This window comes from Ambystoma mexicanum, chromosome 3p (assembly GCF_040938575.1).
Source record: "Ambystoma mexicanum isolate Mex_15411 chromosome 3p, UKY_AmexF1_1, whole genome shotgun sequence".
NCBI lineage: Eukaryota > Metazoa > Chordata > Amphibia > Caudata > Ambystomatidae > Ambystoma > Ambystoma mexicanum.
The window spans coordinates 879,802,061-879,824,932 of NC_090925.1; the positions used below are offsets into that span (position 1 = coordinate 879,802,061).

A 22,872-nucleotide genomic window follows, 5' to 3' on the forward strand; every position below is an offset into this window, starting at 1 on the left:
AACAGCCCCTGAGGGTAATACCGGGGTAGTCTGCCTCACAGTTTCCATATCCGTACCAATGTGGGATAAAGCGTCTGCCTTTCCATGTAATGGACCAGGGCGATATGCCACTATGAAATCAAACATGGTGAAAAACAAATGCCAACGTATCTGCCTGGCATTGGTACATTTCGCATGGGATAAGGCCTGGAGATTTCGATGGTCCGTGTACACAGTAATCGTGTGCCTGGCACCTAAGAGATGGTGTCTCCACTCCTTAAATGCCACCTTTATTGCCAGCAGTTCTCTTTCCATGATGGTATAATTACGTTCGGCCGACGTAAGTTTTCGAGAATGGAAGGCCACTGGATGTAAGCGTTGAGTAGCGGGGCAGATCTGTGATAGGATGGCCCCTACTGCAACAGCGGAGGCATCAGCTTCCACAATAAACGGGGGAGATGGATCAGGGTGCTGCAATACCGGAGCAGTGGTAAAAGCTTCTTTCAATGTCTGAAATGCGGATTGCGCTTTGTCATCCCAAAGGAAAGGGACGTTCGGACTGGTTAACCGGGTTAGTGGGGCTACTATTTCGGAAAAGGAGGCGATGAAACGCCTATAGAAATTAGAAAAGCCCAAGAAGGATTGAAGAGCTTTTACTGAGGTCGGGACAGGCCAATCCAATACTGCCTGGACCTTGGAGGTGCACAAGAGTACTCCCTTTTGGGAAATTTGAAACCCCAGGAACTCCACAGAGGATGCATGGAACACACATTTCTCTAGTTTTGCAAAGAGGGAATGCTCCCTTAGACGAAGTAGGACAGAGCGCACATGTTGTACATGTTGAGACAGGGATTCTGAATATATCAGGATGTCGTCCAAATATATTACGACGTAGCAATCCAGCAAGTCTCTGAAGATGTCGTTTACAAAATGTTGGAATGTCGCAGGGGCATTGCAAAGCCCAAAGGGCATTACACAATATTCATAGAGCCCAAATTTCGTCTTAAATGCAGTTTTCCATTCGTCCCCCTTTCGTATCCTCACCAAGTTGTATGCTCCCTGCAAGTCCAACTTGGTGAAGATAGTAGAGGAGGTCATTTTATCGAGGAGTTCCGTGATGAGCGGCAGTGGATATTGGTTTTTAATCATGACTTTGTTGAGGGCCCGATAATCCACACAGGGGCCTAAGCCCCCTTCCTTCTTCGGCACAAAAAAGATCGGGGATGCCGCCGGTGAACGGGACGGACGTATGTGTCCTAAGCACACAGCATTGTCCACATAATCCCGTAGATGTTCCTCTTCCTTCTCAGTGAGCGAGTAAATACGACCATGTGGAATTACTGCCCCAGGTATCAGGTCAATGGGACAGTCATAACATCTGTGTGGGGGCAGTTTTTCTGACAGTCCTTTATCAAACACATCCGAGAATTCCCGGTATTCCAATGGAAGTGCAGGGACTGGATTAGATGACATGGCGCTGACGGAAGGGACGCTAGTCACCATCGCTAGGCAAGGAGAAAATGCTGCTACATCATGGGATCCAAGACATTTCTGTATGCAAAAAGAGGAGGAGAACCGCACTGTTTGTTCGACCCAATCAATTACAGGATTGTGAATCTGTAGCCAAGAAAGACCCAGAATTATGCCAAACTTAGGGGCCGTGATAAGGTCAAAGGTAATGGATTCCGAATGACCTTGTGCGGTGGACATTTGTAGTGAAGCAGTTTGCTCCGTTACTTGTCCAGAAACCAAGCAGGAACCATCTACTGAATGAATGTCCTCAGGTCGCGTTTTGGGAAATACGGTTAGTCCGTAATGTTCGGCCAACTTGAGATCCATATAATTCCCACTAGCCCCTGAGTCTATCATTACAGGATTGGAAAAGGTTTTAATACCAGGAGCCTTGAAACGCATAGCAAGGTAAACATTTGAAGACGGAAAACAGTTATCCGAGCCCGGGTTCATTTGACTCGTCCGGAAGGCCCGGTTTAAGGACGAGTCTTGGCGTTTCCCGCCAACTTGGCAGGTCTTTTAGGACACAAACGAATATAATGACCTGACTGGCCACAATAGAAACACAGGTTATTCACAGCCCGTCTTTCTCGTTCGGTTTTGGATAACGGACCCCTGATGGCCCCGATTTGCATGGGTTCGGCCTCGCCATGGGAAACAGGAGTAGTTCCATCTGGTCGGGAAGAGGTGCGAATATCGGGGTACCGACGTTCGCCACGCCTTTGCCGAAGCCGAGCATCGACTTGCAGGACTAGGTCGAGCGATTCGGGAAAACCAGGCGGAAGGGCGGGTACCACTGATAGGGCATCTTTTAGGTCATCCGACAAACCTTTATAGAAAACAGCCGCTTTCTTCTGTTTTGGCCACGTGGTCTCAGCCGCTAATTGGTTGAAACGAGCCAGGTAAGTCAGGAGATCTGTCTTGCCTTGACTAATAGCCAAGAACTCCAAATCCGAAGTTTGTGCTTTGTATCGCATATCAAAAACGCTATTCATGGCTTGGATTAACCTATCAAAGTCATATAGAGCCGGATCATTAGCTTCCAGCAAAGGATTAGCCCATGCTGCGGCAGTGCCACCTAGATGGGAGAGAACGAAGGCCGCCTTAGTGGTAGCGTCTGGAAACGCCAAGGGACGACAAAGAAAGTGAAGGCGACATTGGTTCACAAAAGTCCGATACGCCTTGGGATCCCCCAAAAAGCGTTCGGGTGGGGCCAAAGGAAAGGGCCCAGGAAGGACAACTGGAGCTGGAGCCGGAGGGGGTACAGGAGGAGGTGCTGCTGCAGCGGCATCACCAAATTCCTCATCATGGGGTAATGGCTGCACGAAGCTCTGTAATACATCCATGCGTTGATGTAAGGTCACATGTGCGGATGCCATATCGGTACGCAGGGCAGAAAAAGCCTGCATGAGAGCTGCCATTGGGTCTGATGCAGCCTCCATAACCAATAGGCGTTTTTATAAGGCTCCTAAATCTGTCACAACTCAGGGATTGTTTTCTGGTTGTTGCAGATAATACCTTCACTCAAGGAATATGAAATCTTTATGGTGATGTGCCAAAGACTTCCCTCCCAAGAGCTCAGCCTACAGGGATCAATACACCTGACAGGCCGGGGGCTTGAGTGAAAAGGCCGGAGCAGAATCGTCAGAGCTAGAGGGACAAAGAACAAAACAGTTGTTCAGGAAATGCAGCCAAGTAGTGCCGGAGAACAAACAGCCAACACCGCCCACAATTACCCACTCTTACCTGCTCCGTAGGAACAATATACCAGTAACCTACTAGTATTGAAATGCAGAAACAAGGAGGATGTCTGGTGAAGGGAAGGTGTGCCAGTATCCTAGGAACACCACGGTGAAAGCAGCAAAGCGTCCAAAAGGTGTTCAAAGCAATCCAGAGTTAAAGCAGCAGAGCGTCCCAAAAAGTGTTCAAAGCAATCCAGAGTTAAAGCAGCAGAGCGTCCCAAAAAGTGTTCAAAGCAATCCAGAGTTAAAGCAGCAGAGCGTCCCAAAAAGTGTTCAAAGCAATCCGGTGTTAAGGCAGCAAAGGGTTCCAAATAACAGAAGCGGACAAGGAAAAGAAATGAAATGACCAGGGAAGCGGGCATTCACCTCACGCTAGTTCCATTACAGAAATGTTCGGGTTATCAGGTCACCAAAACTTAAGGATTCAGAAATGGGAGGTCAATAATGAGTAAACCGGGTTCATATAATCCAAGGGGGACAATCGAGGGAGGCAGGCGTCGGGAGGCAGACAAGGACAAGGCAGAGACAACAACTTGATTCGAGCGCCGGGTAGTCAAGGATTTAAACAGGTGTCTGGGAACAGAAGCTCGTAACTAACAACAGTTTAGGAGCACCCGATCTCCGAATAGCCGGCATTTGAATACGGTCCACAATGAAGGAAAAACCACAACGTAGTGCACGTGTCACGTGACTACAAGTAGCGGGAGTTGTGGGAATTGTAGTCTCAAAGGGTTCTGCGTGTCGGGTAGCGCTCGGACAAACGCCATGGTAGTCTCCAATTTAACCGGGATGTGACAGGGTAACACTGATGGATGGAATCCTTGACTGCAATAAAAGGGGCTGGTGATGATTGCCGAATGATCGGAATTGTTGTACGCGAACTCAGCCACGGGTATTAGGAGCGACCAGTCGTCCTGAACCTTAGTGGCGAAACAGCAAAGGTATTGTTTCAGGGTCTGGTTTACACGTTCCGTAGCTCCATTGGTTTGTGGATGATAACCTGATGAGAGAGCGCGTTGGATTCCCAGAATGCGACAGAGATGTTTCCAGAATTGTGAGACGTATTGAGGTCCTCGGTCTGATATGATCTTGGAAGGAAGTCCATGTAGGCGGAAAATGTGTTCCAGGAAGATTCCAGCTAGCTCTGATGAGGACGGTAGTTTATGCAGGGGTGTAAAGTGAGCCATGTGAGTGAACAAGTCAATGGCAACCATGATAGTCGTGTATCCCCTGGAAGGTGGCAATTCCACAATGAAGTCTGTAGCGATGAATTCCCATGGTCTTGTTGGTAGAGTAGGTTGTAGTAGGAGACCTGCGGGTCTCTTGTTATCGTGTTTGTTCTGACTACAAATAGAACAGGCTTGGATGTACAGTTGTACGTCTGTCTTCATTCTAGGCCACCAAAAGTTTCTTTGTATAAGACGGAGGGTGTTGGTGATGCCACGATGTCCGGAATGAAGGGTATCGTGGCAGAGGTTGATTATCCTTTGTTGTAATTTCTGTGTGGGGATTACTAGAGCATTATCCTTGAACAAGTATCCATCCTTGATTCTTAGATTCCATTGATTCTTCCTTGAAATATCCTTCCAGAGCTCAGAGCACTGGGTTTGTATCCAAATTTCTTTGAGGAGATTGACTGCTTGAGCTACAAAAATCGTGTGGGGAAACATCTTGGGATAGGTCCGGTGTTCAATTGTTTCGTAGTCAGGACGTCGGGATAAAGCATCAGCAATTATGTTCTGTGATCCGGGGACATGATGGATGTAGAACTGGTACTGGGCAAAGAAGAAGGCCCAACGGGCCTGACGACTGTTCCTACACTCCAAGGATTGTGGAACTTGAAGATTCTGATGGTCCGTGTGGACCAGGACTGGATGTCTCGCTCCCAGGAGTAGGTGTCGCCATTTGGTGAAGGCTTGACGGATGGCTAACAGTTCCTTTTCCAGGACAGAGTAATGTGTCTCACTGGGGGTCAGAGTTCTTGAAAGATAAGCAATGGGGTGTTCCATATTGTCCTCGAACTCTTGCTTCAGCACTGCTCCTATGGCGTAGTTAGAGGCATCCGTCTCCACTATGAATGGTTGATTTATGTCGGGTTGGGCTAGGATGGGGGCTTGAGTAAACTCTGTCTTTAAACGTTGGAATGCCTTGTCTTGAGGTGTAGACCAGAGAAAGGGAGTGTCTTTCTTGAAGAGTGCAATGATCGGCTGAACAATCTCAGAAAAGGTGGGTATGAACTTCCGGTAGAAATTGGCTAGCCCCAGGAACGATTGAACTTGTTTCACAGAAGTGGGAGCCGGCCAGGATAATATGGCTTTTACCTTTGACTGATCCATACCAATTCCTTCTGGACTAAGGACAAATCCTAGGTAATGAACTGAGGTCACATTAAACAGGCATTTCTCGGGTTTGGCTAGGAGTCTATGTTCACGTAGTCGTTGTAAGACAGCCTTAACATGTTCTTCATGCCTTAGAAGGTCATTGGAATAGATCAGGATATCGTCCAGGTAGACGATGACGAAGATGAACAGCATATCGGAGAACACCCTATCTATGAAATGTTGAAAGACGGCAGGGGGCATTACCAGATATTCGAAGTGTCCAAAGGGTGTTCGAAAGGCTGTTTTCCATTCGTCTCCTTCCCTGATACGGATCAGATGATAGGCACCCCTGAGATCCAGTTTTGTGAAGATTACAGCTCCTCTCACCGCTTCCAGGATATCCGAGATCAAGGGTAAAGGGTAGCGGTCCTTGAGGGTGCATTGATTTAATCCATGATACTCGAGGCAAGGTCTAAGTTCCTTGGTGTCCTTCTTGGGAACAAAAAACAGTGAGGCTCCAGCTGGGGATTTCAATGGTTTTATGGTGCCATTTTCAAGGTTGGTATCCAAGTATTCTCGTAGGGCTCTCTTTTCAGGTTCGGATAGGATGAACATCCTCCCAAAGGGAATCACTGCTGAGGGTTCTGTGTCTATGGCGCAGTCTTCAGGTCTGTGAGGGGGTAGAGCCTGGACTATGGCAGTTGAGAACAGATCAGCATAACTCTGATAGGCCTTTGGAACCGATACCATATTGGAAACCATGAGTGGAACTTGCTGATCTATTGATGGTTCTTTGGAAGGTGTCACTGATGATTCCAGGAATAGACCGTGAGACATACAAAACTCAGATCGAAGAAATAAGGATCCTGCTGCCCAGTTGATATAAGGATTATGCTTCTGTAACCAGGGCATGCCCAGGACCATGGGATAATGAGCAGACTTAATGATGTCAAATCTGATCAGCTCTTGGTGATGGTTTATTAAAAGTTGGATCTCTTTAGTCTGCAGGTTTATAGACCCTGAAGTGAGGGGTCTTCCATCGATCACTTCCACCGGTTGCATGGTACTTTGTGTCTCGTATGGAATGCGGTGACACGTAACCCAGTCTTGATCAATGAATACTCCCATAGCTCTGCAGTCAACCAAGGCCAAAATGGAGTAGGTCTTATTCTTGGATGGCGATAGAAGGGCCTGTACAATCACTAGGCTGTTTTGTCCAGGAGAGTTCAAGGATGGAATAGACGTAGAGCAAACATCTCTCTCCCGAAGCCTTGCTCCATCTAGGATCAGGAGCTGGCGTTTCCCGAACGCCGAGGAGGGACTAGAGGGCATTCTCTAACCAGGTGTTTATCCGAGGCACAGTACATGCATAACCCCGTATGAATCCTTCTCATCCTTTCTTGCGGGGATATGGGTCCACAGAAGGTTCCTATCTGCATAGGTTCTGGTTCAGCAGCTGACCCTGGATTTGTGTCAGTCTTGGAGGTGATCTCGAAGGATGCCTTTGGGTGGGTTACTTTGGATTTCCTTTTTTCTTCCTTTCTTTCCTGGATACGAAAATCTATTTGCATGGCAAGGTCCAAAAGAGCCCGGAACTAGCTTGGGCGAGCCACTCTGGCCAACTCATCTTTGATCTCCTCATTCAGTCCCCTTCTGAAAAGTGTAAAACTTGCTTCAGGATACCAGTCAGCTTCCTTGGTCAATTGCTTGAATCGGGTTACATACGTAAGCATATCCTGGGATCCTTGTTGAAAGTCTAGCAGGCGCTCCTGGGCACTATAGACCTGCTCAGGGCAGTCAAACATGTTTTTAAGGGCTTGTATGAAACCGTCGTAGTCATCCAGGAGGGCATCACCATAATTGACTAAGGGCGTAGCCCAAGTTAGAGCATTTCCAGAAAGGTGTGAAATTATGAAGCCAGCCTTAGCCCTAGGGGTTGAAAAGTAGTAGGGCTTAAAAGTAAAGTGAACCAAACAAGAATCAAGGAATCCACGAAGGGTTTTTGCCGTCCCATCGTATTTGTCAACAATGCCGCCCAGCAATACGCTTTCCTTTGTGGCAGAATCACGGGATAGAACTAATTGTTTGAGAGCAGCGTTTTCCGCCTTTAAATTTTGTACCTCGGTCGTTAGTTCTTGCATGCCACGCATGAAATCCTGAACAGCCGCTTCCATGTCGGCTTCGACTTCGGTCGTTTGGCGTCTCGAACTGTCACGGAATTCCCCCTTTCTCACCTGGGAGCGATCCTTGCAGGATTTCTTGGCCGGTGTCTTCTTACGCACGGACCTGGTCTTGTATAAGCCTGCGCAAGCCTCTTCTGGCTCCAGCGTGCGTTCAGAGCTCCAGGATTCAGACACTCCGGGATCCAGGAACAAAGAAGGTAAGCACACAGCACACGAGTCTGGGAAACAAGGAGGAAGGAAGAGGGTAATGGGAATGGAATTAGGAAGTCCAGGAACAAGTACAACAGTGTAGCGAACTATGGAGCACACGTCTAGTCGCTGCTTGCAGTAGCATTGAGACGCACGGGCCAGCGGGGGCGCAGCCTATTTGTAAATACGCTACGTCTGACGTAAGGACAAGGAAGCTGTAGCACGTTAGACAGCCATGTTGGGAGTATCAAGGAGTGCAAGCCCCGTTGTGACAAGGACCATGAGGTCCAAAAGGGGGGTGTTCTGTGGATCATGACAGCATTGCCTCAGTCATGTGTTGCCACTGTGTGGCTCTGTTGTACATTTATGCATGGCCATGGTGGATCTTTTGAGACTCTCACAGCATGGGTAATTTTGGAGTGGGTGCAGTGGATAGTTGCGTGCTTGTACTGGGGTGCAGGGGGGATTGGTGTTGGCATTAGGCCCATGGGTCTGTTTTGTTAGGACATGGTGTTTGGTGGGCCACGTGTCGGGACCTGCTGGCAGGTGCCCGTCAATGGTGGGTGGGTGGGTGGGGGACATGAGCCGGGGCCTTCTGGCAGGTGCCCATCAATTTGGGGGGGGTGGGAGACATGAGTCGGGGCCTACTGGCAGGTGCCCATCAATGGTGGGTGGGTGTTGGGTGAGGGACATGAGTCGGGGTCTGCTGCCAGGTGCGCGTCAATGGTGGGTAGGTGGGGGACATGAGCCAGGGCCTGTGGGCCAGCCGTGTGCGCTACTTGTGCGCCAAATTCTATGAATTACCCCCTTAATCGGGATACTCTCTGGAATATGTTAGAGTTGCTAGGGATATCTCTGAGAATGCAAAATTTAATTAGAGTTCTCCATGTGAGCATAATGGCAAAAGTTAAGTTGAATAGTATTAAGAAAAAGGGCATTAAGCAGGGGTGAGCATTGGCCCCTATGCTATAAAACTTGTATTTGTCTGATCTGGAAGTCCACGGTCGAGAAGTTGATATCTTTCTGCCCGAGGTTGGAGGTTGGCATGTACCATGTATGCTGTATGCAGAAGATGTTGTTTTATTGGATTCTACCTGGGTTGGTACTAGGAGAACTCTGGGGGCCTTAAGGGAAAACGCTAAACAAAAGGACCTTGCAAAAAACAAAACTGATGTGTTTTGATATCAGTAGGCGCTTGTTAGCGCCAATTAAGGCTGTAGGGGGTTAATTGAGATTGTCAATAGCTATACATACTTGAGAGATGAGGTAAAACATAGGGACAGCTTGACAGACTGGTTAAAGTTTTGGAGGACAAAGCCTTTGACCATTGCTGCCACGATTAATGTTTTTGCCACACAATATGCTGGATTCAGTCTTTTAGGAACAATAAGGGTCTATAATCAGAAACTTCTGCCGAGCATCTTATATACCCTTGAGACCCACCCAGGAAGATAGACAATTGGTTGGACAGACTAGAAGGCATTCTGTGGAAAATAATTCTAGGCTTGCCCATGGGAGTGCTGATGCAAGCAATAAGAGTCGAGCTAGGTCTCCTCTTTGGCAGCTTCAGTGAAGCTAAGTAGGGGAAGCTCTATATCAAAATAGTAAAGGCTACATGCTCTTGGTGGTTCTTCAGCGAGCTATGGCAAAGGAGGGGGCACATCATTGAGGAATTTTAAGATAATTCCACTTTCTTCAATCAGATAGTATGGGATGCAAATTGGGATGACACTTTCGGATAAGCCCTTTTATAGAAAGAAGGCGATAATAGGTTGGTTACAATTTTGGGCCAGGTGTTTAAATGGGACAAGCGTGTCTCTCTTTCTCTGACAGTTAGTAGATTCTGGGGAGAAATAGAAAAAGAGTTGGCTAAACATGCAATCTTTGCACAAATTGGTTATGGGAAAGAACTGTAGAAGAATATTTGTATCTTATTGAGGTATTAACAAATTCTGTAGATAGATGACACATTGATGTAAATATGTGTTGGTTGCATCCATAACCACCAGTTTGGCTTCAGAGCTGCTAGAAGCATGGAAACTGCTCTCCTGAATACCCGTGAAGACTTGCTCTCCAATCTTGACTCTAATCTCCCTTCTGTTCTCCTTCTCCTCGATCTGTCCTGCTTTTGAAATGGTCAACCATGCCATCCTACTAAATCACCTCTGCAACAACCTTGGTATTACTGATCAGGCCTTGGCCTGGTTGACCTCCTTTCTTACTGACCGACCCTCTAAGGTTCAACTGGGGTCTTTCCTCTCTTCTGGTTCTCTCTACTTATGGTGTTACCCAGGGGTCTAACCTCTCTCCCTGGCTCTTCAACGACTAGCTGGCACCTTTTGCCCACCACAACGCTATTGTCTGCTCCAATATTCAATGTTAACTGGATGACACTCGACTCTCTTTCATTCTCTCCTCAGCCAACTCTGCTTCTTCTCTCATACCAGACTGTCTGGCCACAATTCCGTAATGGTGTGCCACCAATGATCTCTGCCTTAATGCCAGTAAGACTGAGATCCTCATCACTGGGACACCCGCTGCCTCCTTTCTGCTCCCTGGCCGCCCACTGTGGGTGCTCTTCCTGCACTTTCCTGAGAGGCTAGGAATCTTGGTGTCATCTTCGACTCCACCCTCTCTTTCTCTCCTCACCTCTCTAAGAAATCAAACTATCAGCTTCACCGCCTCAAAGGTATTCTTCCCTTTCTCACTTTCCCCCACAAGCTCACTGTCTCCAGAGCTCTGGTCCTCTCTAGGCTGGACTATTGCAACAGCCTCTTTCTAAATCTTCTTGCCTCTACTCTTCGACCTTTAGAACTTATTCAGAACAGTACTGTGAGACCTGTCCTTGGCCTCAAGCACAGGGATCGTATCCCTCCAGCTCTGAAATCTCTTCACTGGCTCCCCATGGCTGCAAGGATCAAGTTCAAGACTCTCTGCATTGCTCACAAGGCTTTCTGGGGCCTGGGACTGCTCTACCTCCAACTTTCTCTTCCAAAACATCTTCCTTCTCGTGCTCTCCGCTCATCCACCTCTAACTCTCTGAGGGTCAGACGCTTCTTCAAGCAGAGATTTGGGGGCAGATCTTTTTCCTCGGCTGGGGCCTCCCTCTGGAACAGCCTCCCTGCCTCTCTCAAACTTGAGCAGAATCACCTCCGTTTCCCGTAAGCAACTAAAGACCTTTCTTTTCACTTCCTCCTTCTCTCTTCCTCTCCCCTGCTGATGAACCTGACTGCTATGTGCACTGATCACCTAGTCACCCTCTGAACAATGGCCAGGCTCCTGCATGTCCAGTTACCCTTGCACTGCCTCTGGGCTCCCCAGCACTTAAGGGTCTGTATCTGAAACCCTACAGTCCCTTCTCAATGCACTTATGAGCCACCCACTGGCTGCACTTGTGAGTTAACTGCACTTCCCCCTGGTACTTCACCCTTTCCCTCTTCCCTGCGCTTGCACGATCTGAATGACCCAAGGCCTAGTAAGATGGTTATTTTGTCCTCCCTTTGTTTCCCTCTCCTTGTCTTGTCGCGCCTAGAAACACTTGTGTACAAGCGTGTTATAAATGCCTCATCATATCATAACATATCATGATGAAGCATGATACTTTTTTAGGCTTATTTTATCGAGTAACTTTTAAATTGTCGTCCTTTTATTGTTTATTGTGTTACAAATTTGATGTGTTGTGTGACAGAAAACAAATAGTGTTAAGCCGATCCATAAGTAGGCAGGATTTTGTGATTGTTGCAAGATTGGTGCTGTACACAATGTGGAGCTTAAGGCAGCCACAGGATCAAATAGATTGAAAGGCTATGTTAGGCCCAAAATTTGCAATAATACCTTCTTGTCATGGGAAGGCACACTGGCAGACTGGAAAGCCAGCATCACAAATGTCAACAATGCTAACGTGCCTAGTGAATTCAAAGGTATATACTTCTGCATTTGAAGCGAGGAATATGTGAAAAATTTAACTAGGCTGTAGAAGGGAGTTGGAAAGGCAGATTGTGAATGCTAAACTGGAAAGGCAGTAGTTCATTTGCATCTGCCACAAGTCATAATGCTGTTTCAAATAAAGAGAAATCCAAGTACTGTTTGGCCCTTGCATGTGATTGATAAAGCCAAGACAAATTAAAGGCTTATCCTACATGGAAAGCATAGCTTTTGCAAACACAGAATAACCTTCACAAATATAAGTGTCTGTTTCTAGAGGCATGACATTAAGTTTCTATTTCATGAGAAGGGCTCAGTTTCTATTCTGAACACTCAAGTGACCAAGAAGGAATTTTATTGGGGCCTGTTCTCCGAGATAAGCAACAGATCACCCATTAGCCTTGAGAGAAGAAAGGCAGGTGACTTTACACCAGGCTAAAATCAACAATGGAAGCATATGCCCTGTTCAACAGGAAACAAAACCTCAAACAAGAAGTGAAACGTAGGGGCCTGTGTGATGGTCAGAATCATATGTATGTAATTATGTGGCCATAGGTATCCTAGGAATCACTTTTTGACCATTAACTTTGGAACTGTGATACTTACAGAAATGGTACATGCATCATTTTAAAGCGTATCCAATTGGCCATTTTGTTGTCACTTGAATTTGGCCTGACTCTCTGTCAGGTTCATCCCTTGCAGACTATCTGACTCTCTGTCAGGCTCATCCCTTGCAGACTATCTGATTCTCTGTCAGGCTCATCCCATGTAGACTATCTGACTCTCTGTCAGGCTCATCCCTTGCAGACTATCTGATTCTCTGTCAAGCTCATCCCTTGCAGACGATCTGACTCTCTGTCAGGCTCATCCCTTGCAGACTATCTGACTCTCTGTCAGGCTCATCCCTTGCAGTCTACTTGACTCTCTGTCAGGCTCCTCCCTTGCAGACTACATGACTCTCTGTCAGGCTCATTCCTTGCAGTATACTTGACTCTCTGTCAGGCTCATCCCTTGCAGACTATCTGACTCTCTGTCAAGCTCATCCCTTGCAGACTATCTGACTCTCTGTCAGGCTCATCCCTTGCAGACTATCTTACTCTCTGTCAGGCTCATCCCTTGCAGACTATCTGACTCTCTGTCAGGCTCATTCCTGTGGTCTACTTGACTCTCTGTCAAGCTCATCCCTTGCAGACTATCTGACTCTCTGTCAGGCTCATCCCTTGCAGACTATCTGACTCTGTCAGGCTCATTCTTGTGGTCTACTTGACTCTCTGTCAAGCTCATCCCTTGCAGACTAGCTGATTCTCTGCCAGGCTCATCCTTTGCAGACTATCTGACTCTCTGTCAGGCTCATCCTTTGCAGACTATCTGACTCTCTGTCAGGCTCATCCCTTGCAGTATATTTGACTCTATGTCAGGCTCATCCCTTTCAGACTATCTGACTCTCTGTTAGCCTTCTACTCACACTTACAACACGTTTAGCTTGCACCCAAGCACCAAGCAACCTGTAGCTACCTCGTATTGGAGGCACTAGGCAGATGTGTGTGGCAAGGAACCAGGGGCTCCAGTCTTGATCACTTGCTGATTGCCTAACTCGTCTGACTGGTATAAGACGCAGTAGACTTGACTGCACAGCACCTGTTCGAGACAGGGTAAGCCATACGAATGCTATCAGCTTGATCCCTTCTTCCAAAAATGGGGGCAATGGGTGCTCGTGTTGTGCTATCTCATTCGGAGCGCTTTATCATTCACACACCAAAGGTCCATTACTCCAGACCTGTTAGCACTTAGGAGAATGGGATGTGTTTCCAGGCACCCCCCCCCCCAGGTCTCCAGCGTACTGGCGCTCTCTCATCCTGCTGCATGTGTTAAAATGTACCTATGTGGGGCAACAGCGTGAGAGAGCCTAAACATGCGATTTGCCTACATTAGGACAGGGGTATTAGCATAATTGACCTAAAAACATTTGACCTAAAACATTTGATTGAATTCTTTTGACCTTTTTTTTGGTCAAATTGTATTAAATATATATATGGGGGTGGGTAAGGGTATAGATTAGGTTGAGGGGAAGTGGGGGGATTTGTGGGAGTTCTCCCCCCACATTTTAGACTGATAAAAGGTCAAATTCGTTCAAATGTGATTAGGTCAAATGTTTTATGTCAAATAGACCCATACCTGGACCGGGGCTTGGGAGCCTTGCGGGCGAGGGGTAGGAAAACACACAACACACTGTTCCCCTGAGCATGGTTAGAATTTCTTAATGGTACACCACGCTTATGTTAAACATCAAGGGGGGGGGGGCACAGGCGCCCTATGGTACACCATGCTTATGTTAATCATCAAGGGGGGGCACAGGCACCCTACGGTACACCATGCTTATGTTTGTACGGCTTGGAAGAGAAGGGAGTCATGACTACCCACCCTAATCAATTTGGCCGATGGGTCCGAAAGCTCCAGCGATCCACGTCCTGCTGTAGCAAGGTCCCATCAAAGGTACAAAATATGGTTGCGACAACCGCTACCGATTCAGTGCCGTGTTGTGGGTGGACTCTTGCCCACAAAGGTTCAAGTTGTGTGTGTTTTTTTAAATAAAATAGTTGTGTGACTGTCTTCCAGCAGCTTAGCTGGGAATGGTAAATTAGATAAGGGCCTGATCTAGGGTACAGCCATTGGAACCACTTCTTTTAAGACAGCTGCACTTTCTTTGGTTATTCTGAAGCTTTCCAAGGATTCATTCTGCTGTGTGCATAGATTTTTTTGCCAAAGGGTTAATTTGAGCTAGTTCGTAACACCTGTTTGACGTCAGAAAACCAGTGTGGGGACGTGATTGGTTGCTTCCTTATAACAGCTTTTCATAATGCAACAAGCTGATGTAAGGACAGGGTGCACGGGTTAGGAGGTTCCTCGGCATCGTACCCTAGGACTAGTTGTGGGTAGTCAGATTAGAATGAGTATTTTTGGCCTCAAGTGCTGTGCCTTTCTCCACAGGGTTTAGATCGATCTTTTGAAAGAAGGTATGGGCAACATCTTCGCATAACCTCTGCGCTGTTCAGAGGTTTCGTTTTTGCATCTTGGAATTGCAGAATTCTTCGATAGTTTTGTGTGATTATGAACAGATGAAGTGGTTGAAAAACGCCTATGAAAGTGCTGCTTTTTGGCCTGTAAGATTGTATTTGTATAGGCCCCAGTATATCTGGCGTCCACGATCTAGTCATTTTATGAGCAGTTTTGGTGACTTTTACCACTTGGTGTTACCTTTTGCCGCTTTGGCTCTGCAGGTTCAAGTGTGAACTGTTTGGACACATGGGTTTAGAGGCAATAGCAACCTTTGCCTCACAGCCTTCTCAAACAGGGCCCAAAGTGCCAAGAGGCCATCAAATGGCTGAAGCTGTGTTGTGTAACAACTAATATAAAAAGATACACTATCAACCCCTCCCTCCTCCTCCTCTGAAGCCAGGAATCTCAGAGTCATCTTCAACTCCTCCCTTTCCTTCATCCTCATATACAGGACATCGTCAAGAAGTCCCGCTTTCGGCTCTACCTTCTCAAAGGAACTCTATCTACCCTTCCTCACCTTCCCCCAGAGACTCAATGTTACCTGTGCTCTGCCTCTCTCCAGGTTAGACTATTGCAATAGCCTCTTCATTAATCTTCCTTTGTCCACCCTGCAACCCCTTCAGCTAACCCAGAATAGGGCAGCTAGACTTAACCTTGGCCTCAAGCCCAGGGACTGCGTTTCTCCTGCCCTACAATGCCTCCACTGGCTCCCGGTCTCAGCGCAGGTTCAATTCAAATTCCTCTGTATCATCCACAAGGCTATCTAGGGCCGGGAACCACTCTATCTTCAACGCTTACTGACCAAATACTCCCCTTCTAGATCCCTGCATTGATCTGGCACCAGCTCTCTGCGTGTGAAGCAGTTTTCTAAACAGAGAGCTGGTGGTCGATCACTTTCCGCAGCAGGCTCCCTCCTGTTGAATAGCCTCCCTCTCCCTCTGTGTCTTGAGCATGAACTCCTTAAGTTCCAAAACTGCCTCAAGACCCATCTCTTTACTTCTTCCTTCTCCTCCTCTCTTCCCTGCTAATCATACAGTAGCATGACTGATGTGCAGGTCCCTTATGTGTTCTCAGGGCCCTGACCCCCCACCACTCTCATCCCAGCCGCTGTCTTTTTTTACTGCACTTACCTAGGCTCCCTCTGGAGGTTGCACTTTTGTTCTTCTCTTCTTAGCATTTCACCCTTAGCACTTCTCCATGAGCACCACAGCACCTATCCCTTAACCCCTCCCCTCTGCACTTGCACGTTCTGAACACTCACACGGTATAGTAGGTTTGTCTCCCCTCCCTGTTATTCTCATTATTTGTTTGTATTATTAATTACATTATTTATCTTTGTTGTAATTCAATGACTACCTTCCCCGGTCCCCACCCTGTTGCCCTGCGCCTAACAAATGACCAATACATAAATAAATAAAACCTCACAAGTCAGAACCAAACTATACTGGTGCAATGGAGGCTTCCCACATCCTTTATAAGTCCAACTGGCCAGGGCAAGAGACTTTTCTAGAAAGCCAAGTGTCTCTGAATGTTACATACTCGCTGTTAGGCAAGACTGTGTGCAGTACCCTTTGGGAGGCTACAGCAACCTTGACCTCCTGGCAAAAGGAACCCAACCTTTGGTATAAGTCTATACTACACAGGTTGGTAATGTGGCTGAGCAGCCAGGCTTATCTCAGGAGGGGTCAATGTGAACAGTAATGTTGTGACACAGATTTTCACAGTGACAGCTATTCAAATAAACACTTACACTCGGGGTTTCTTGATTAAACAATTATTAATTTATTTAAGTCAGTTATATAAACCTTATCCAGAAGAAAGCAAAACATGTAACAATTATAATACACTTCAAAACACACTTTCTCTAAATCAGAGAATACCCATTGAGGATGGCACACAAACACTTCCTACACCCTCAGGTGACTTAAATAGCTGGGACACTGTGGACATTGATTTATCACTGGTACATTTAGAGCAATACTGAGTTTAGGTGTGAATGTTAGAATAGAGGAATAAAACAAAGATTAACAAATAATTCATAAACAGGTAAGTACTTCAAAAACCTTCCAATGCAAAGTAATGTTAACCCTTTGCTCGGGGAAAGGCCAAAGCACAAAGTCAGAGGCAGAAGAGTCTCTCAGGGAGCCAGGGCAGTCAATGTTGGTTGCACAAAGTCTAGGGGAGCTGAAGATCTTCTTTGCAGGTAAGTAAAAGTCTTGCCCAATGTTTTTAGAAATGTTTGTAGAAATAAGATTCACGTGAAGGCTATAAACTGGGAGGCTTGTGAGGGGCAAAGCTGTAAGCAACTCTGCAAGAGCAACCAAGAAAAGTTTCACCTGAGAACAAGTAAGGCTACACAACAAGAGGTAAGTCCTCTTAGGTTTACAGTACCTTTGGTTAGAAGAAATGGTTCCAGCGGGCTTCTGTTCCTCTGTGGCTCTGCATATCCTGTTGTTCTTGTGCCTCAGTCGTGGGGACAAGAGGGAGGACTTCTGGGGACTCCTACAACACAACGGGAAGGTCGGCGGCAGCAATGGGCAAACTTCAATTTAGCGGCACTTTGCGGTTTCAGCTCCTCGGGTCTACAGCAAATAGCAACACCGCGGTTCCCAGATACCACTTCAGACTTTCCTCGCATCTGGGGTCCAGCACTCTGTTGAGGTGGCTCAGGCTTGGTCAGTCCTGCTTCAGGGAAGTCCAGAGCATCTTCCTGGTGCTAGGGTCTGACTTAAAAGCGATCCACTCGATTTGCTGTTCCTCTCCCTGGCACTTCAGTTCCAGCAGCAGCAGCAGCTTTGGAAGTACAGCCAGCTCCGAGAGGATGTCCAAACAAGTTCACTTTGGGGTTGATTGGTCGCACCAACCCAAGGGGCGAAGTCGTCCTTGCAGGGCTTCTATAATAGAAAATAATTCAGAGTTTCAGCACAGCAGCTGGGCTTCACAGGGCAGACCAACGGTCCAGGAGTTGCAGCAGGAGTCTCTTTCTTCAAGTTCTTCTTCAGAATCCTTCGTCCAGTGGCCGACTCTGCCTTCCAAGCCAAAAAGCCTCGCCTTTTATGCAGGTTTCTCCCATTCATTCCAGCCTAGCTATCAATCACACAGCAGGGCGGCTGTCCTCCCAGTACAGTCAGCCGGCCAATCACCTTTAGGTGCATTCCTGTAACCAGGGGGGTAAAGCACAGGGAGTTTTGGGCACCTCCCTCAATTCCTGCCCCTGCCAGACATCCTGGAGCCAGAGGCGGGCTTCACTCATGAACTCCACCAAAGACAAAAATGAACAAAGAGATCAAACCTGGTTTGGCGCACAGAGTAAATCTCAAGAAGGACCTTTCTAGCAAGAAATTGTGAAGAAGAAGACTGGGGCCATTTTGACAAAATGAGCACCCCTGGATGCTTTACTGCAGCTGCGAACGCAGTCCGTGGTAAAAACACACCACGGTAGTAAAAAGTAAACTACTGCCACCAGCCATTAATTGTAGAAAGGGTAACATAAAACTGTTACATGAGAAACTAGACAAGGGGGATACTAAGTAACCCCTCCACCACCCTATTGTAAGATAGTGTGTGCTGGGTCTAGAAAGTTACAAAATGTAAGTAAAGTCAATTTCACTTCAGTGCTCTTGGAAACAGTAGTTTCACCAAGAGAAGGTATTTAAACCTTGGGGAAATCTGAAAGGCTTCCCTGTGCCACTGCACTGACGGTGCTGTGTGCAACAATGTAAAGATGATGCCTATGGAGTTGTCAGAATCCAAAGTCAAAAGCAACACAGAAAACACATAGAATTAAAAGTACAAAGTCCCAAAGTTCAGCAAAAGAGCTGGAGGTCTCTAAGGTGGGAGGAATTTAGTACTAAACTGAACATTCTCCCTAACACTTGCACACAATCTTCCTGGCCGGCTAAAACCTGATACACGAGTAGAGTAGTTCTTTCTATAAGGATACACTGGCCTGTACTCTCACATCATACAAATATGAGCTGTGCAATGGACCTGTATAACCCGCAAAACACATGCGTTAAAAACGAACGCATGGGTAGTATAGCTCACTGGCAAAGCGTTTGTCTTGGATGCAAGGTGACGCAGAGCAACACAGATTCGAATCCCCTGTCTGCGCATAGAAACCGCTTCAGTGTTATGTGTTTTAAAAAAACAAAAAAAACAATTATAATATGTAATAATATAACACTTTTCTCACACGAGCAGACTCCCAGGAAGGAGTGTTCTCGACTCCAGGATAGGGAACGTGACAGAGGAGGAGGCTGAGTAGGTCATCAGAGAGTTGGCACCAATGGTTGGAGAGGTGACAGAAGATGGGACCATCAGGATAAAGGGCCTCATTACACGGATGGCGGTGAACCATGGCGCTATTAGCGCCATGGTTCATGCCGATAAAATACAGGCACCGCCTTGGTGGAAAGGGGAATTACCGCCCTATTCCAAGGTTGGCGGGGCGGTAATTCCCCCTTCCACCATTGCCCTTCCGCATTCCCATTTTTGCCCCATAGGGCTCTATGGGAATGGGGAAGGTGCTAATTACGGTACCGCAAATTGTGGTACCGTAATTAGCTCCCTGGTCCCTTTGCGGGTTGGTTTTTAACGGCTGCTAAACAGCAGGTGTTAAATTCCCCAACCCGCAAAGGGACCTCGTAGTAAGCCGGTAAGGATTTACCGGTACCGGTAAAGTACCGGTACTGGTAAACCTTTACCGCCATCTGTGTAAGAGGCCCATAGTCTCTTATTGCATAGGAAGCTTCCACAGTTGTGTTGCTGACAGCACAGGCGACTCCCAGATTGGGCATTTACTGGCTCTCTGGGTGTTGAGATTAAAAATAAATTTCACAGAAGGGGGTTAGGCAGCAGATTAGGCTGTTAGCGTATTGGCACAAAATAAGCTTCTTCTTCTATAGGTTGTGATGCACTGGTACATGTGTACAGACTGGGTGGGCAGAGACTGCAGGGAACGCAGTGAGTAATTGGATCAAGCAGGGGTGTTGCTAGGTCTGGAAAAGATCCGGGGCTACGCTAATGTCGGAGCTGTCGACTCGGGGCTAGCTAGCCTTTTGTTTGTAGCTCCTGAGATTCTATCTGGGGCTACAACCAAAGCAACAGGGGCTATATCCCCTTTAGACCCCCCAGCAACGCCTCTGGGATCAAGGATGGCAGAGGATCCTTTCAGAAGCTTTTGGTTTATGTAGCTCATGCGGTACTACATGTGCCTCCAGCTAGGAGTTTGCGTTTTTTTGACATGTTAGCTTGAACACAGATCCCTCTTAACATGGAGTCCAGGCTGGATTTGGGGTTACTTCATCCCACTTACCTTGCCTCCGTGAAATCCCAATAATGGATTGCTTGTTGTACATATTTCTAAAACGTCTTATCTTTTATTAATGGGCTGGGACAGACACAAGTGTGGAACGAAGGGTGCTAATGGCCCATGTCTCTGACGAGTCCCAGCTCCCTGGGAAGGGGCCAATAGCAAAGCAAAGCCCCTCATTCTGTGTGTATGCCGCAGTAAAGGCCTGCACCACATAAGCCTGATTTGTATTCTAGCTAGTCTGCAATGTGTCTAAGTTGACATGAGAACAGTAGGGTAATTGCACATTTCATTCAGAAGATGCTTGTGCCAAACAATTCTGTGAGTGAAGGCAAGTCGGGCAATACCCAGATGTTTGGTTGTCTTATGCAGTTTAGAATATTTCAAGCATCAGGGTGTTGTAATTGTTTTCAGAACTCCTTGATTTTTGCATTAAGGGGTGTTCAGAATGAATGCTGAAAACAAGGAAAGGGAGTGTTTAAAAAAAATAAAATGGAGACCTGCATGGGTGCAACTTTAGACTGAGAGTGCCACGACCGGCCTGCAGCACTGTGCACACCAGTACTAACTCACCCAGAACGGATCCCCTTGGAGGTAGCTTGTCAGAGCCAGGAACAGTGGGTGTTGGCCCAACGTGGTGAGCATTGAGAACATGGTGTGAAATCCCATCAGTCCCCCAAAATGGTTAGGTGGGTACCTAAGAAACCAAGAAAGAAAACACTACATGAAGAAAATCGTCCATCACATGACTCCTCTTTCCCTCAGCCGCCCCATTATACCCACGAAACATCATCAAGGGAGTCATGTCCAGTGCAGCTTTCTAAATTGGATCCAATCGTGTTAAAACCACACAGTCAGTATCATAGTTCCTGTAAAGCAAATCACTCGACATTTGGCAATGCCTAAAATCATTAGAAAAACACCTATAGCATAGCAAGCATACCTTGGCAGGAAACTGACATGATTCGTGATTTACTTACAGGGCAGCAGGAAACTGACATGATTTGTGATTTACTTACAGGGCAGCATACAGGACCGTGCAGGAGACGAACATGGAGCTCCTCACCAGCGTGTGCAGGATGAAGCCCACAATCTGTGCCAGCCAAGAGGGGAAAAGATAAAAAGCGGGTCAGTCACAAAATGGATCTGTATACCAAGGGTTTAGGTGGAGCCTCAGTTTACGCATCACAATTCATTGCCTCCCCTGCTAGAGGAGTGTCCCCAAGTAGAATGCATATGCCCAGATGTGAGTCAGAAGCGGGGTGCACCTGGGAAAACAAATACCAACCCAATTAAGAGGCTTAATATGATGAAAGCATGTTTGATGTTGCTTGTGTTTATTTGACAGCCAGGCATGGCCTAGCAGTGCAGACTTGACTGTTCCTTTTACAGATGGGGTCTTGGTTTTTAATACAGTTCTCCCCCTTTCTGTAAAGACATGGGCAAGAGAAAATAATGGTACGTGATGCTCTCAGTGGGAAGCACCAGTGGCGATGAATCATATCAATTGCTTATTGGTCTTTCCTCTTTCTTTAGTCCGGTGATTGGCAGGACACCAACAGAGCAGCCGCCAATGGAAGCAGTGATCAAGCAAGTTTGGAATTGCTAATTTGCATCTCTGGGGAATGAACTGGGGCACCAATGGAAAAAGTGGCCTGCAGTTGTAAAGATCGATTTGTTCCTTTTGTGACAGACTATTTCAGTGGAAGGGCAAGATATTTGGCAAAATGTGTTGCGAATTGTGCATTTTAATGAATATTTGTTCAGTAGCATTGGTCAAAACTAGTAGCTGCACAAATGTGGCCTGCACTCCGGGCATTGCATGGCCCTACAGGCAGTCCATCCTATATACAAAAGAAGTACTATGTATCTATTTTACATAGTGTTACTCCTGTTTGCTGGCACTGACCATGACATCATGTTTTTGGACACTAAGCCCTTTCAGTGACCAGCCGCTGGGGCCCAGAACGCAAGGGCTAAAAACTGTTTTGCTCAGAAATTCCTGGGATTAGGTGAAGGCACAAAATGTGCTGCTCTATATCCCGATATGTCCTGAGGGGAAAAAGGGGACCACTTATTTACTTTGTAAATACATTCCCATTTTTCAAAATTCATAATTTAATTAAAGCAAGAAATTGTGGGATTTAATCCCCCTATCTTGTAAAGTATCTTAATATTTCAGATGCAAACATAAGGGAAATGACAAAATATCCACAAAAATGTGGAAGAAGGGGTAGAATGCGAACGAGTGAGGTATAATCCAAGGTTTACAGTACACCAACATTAGAAGCAGAATGTTTGTACGATTTTGGAATATTATATGGAATAGTAGACACACACCTGGTATCATCCGTAGATGCTAATTCGCCTGCCTCACTCTGGGGACTGACATTGCGGTGACTAAGGGGCCCAGCACTCTGCCCCAAGGGTTCCATGTGTTAAAATGGCAGTTATTATTCTACAGGGGAGACCCCACACTTTGGTGATATTCCCTCCTACTACGTGAGGATATAAGATATATATTTCTACAAAAGGAAGGAACAATCAACACATTCCCCTCCAATAGCAATTTCAAGACACCAGCCTTTAAACAAATATAGGCTGCATTCTGTGTTTCTAATCATCATCAGAAAACATTTTCTTCACAAAAT

The 22,872-nt window shown here is 46.7% G+C and overlaps 1 protein-coding gene across 1 annotated transcript in view; it reads right to left on the minus strand.

Moving 5' to 3' along the window:
- Positions 1-22,872, minus strand: part of LOC138581057 (large neutral amino acids transporter small subunit 4-like) — a 292,371-nt gene that overhangs the window by 24,703 nt on the left and 244,796 nt on the right. Inside the window, exons 12-13 of the mRNA XM_069652100.1 lie at positions 21,241-21,314; positions 20,795-20,918 (exon numbers count right to left, since the gene is read on the minus strand). Of these exons, the coding sequence (XP_069508201.1) occupies positions 20,795-20,918; positions 21,241-21,314 (198 nt within the window). The remainder of the gene's footprint in view (positions 1-20,794; positions 20,919-21,240; positions 21,315-22,872) is intronic.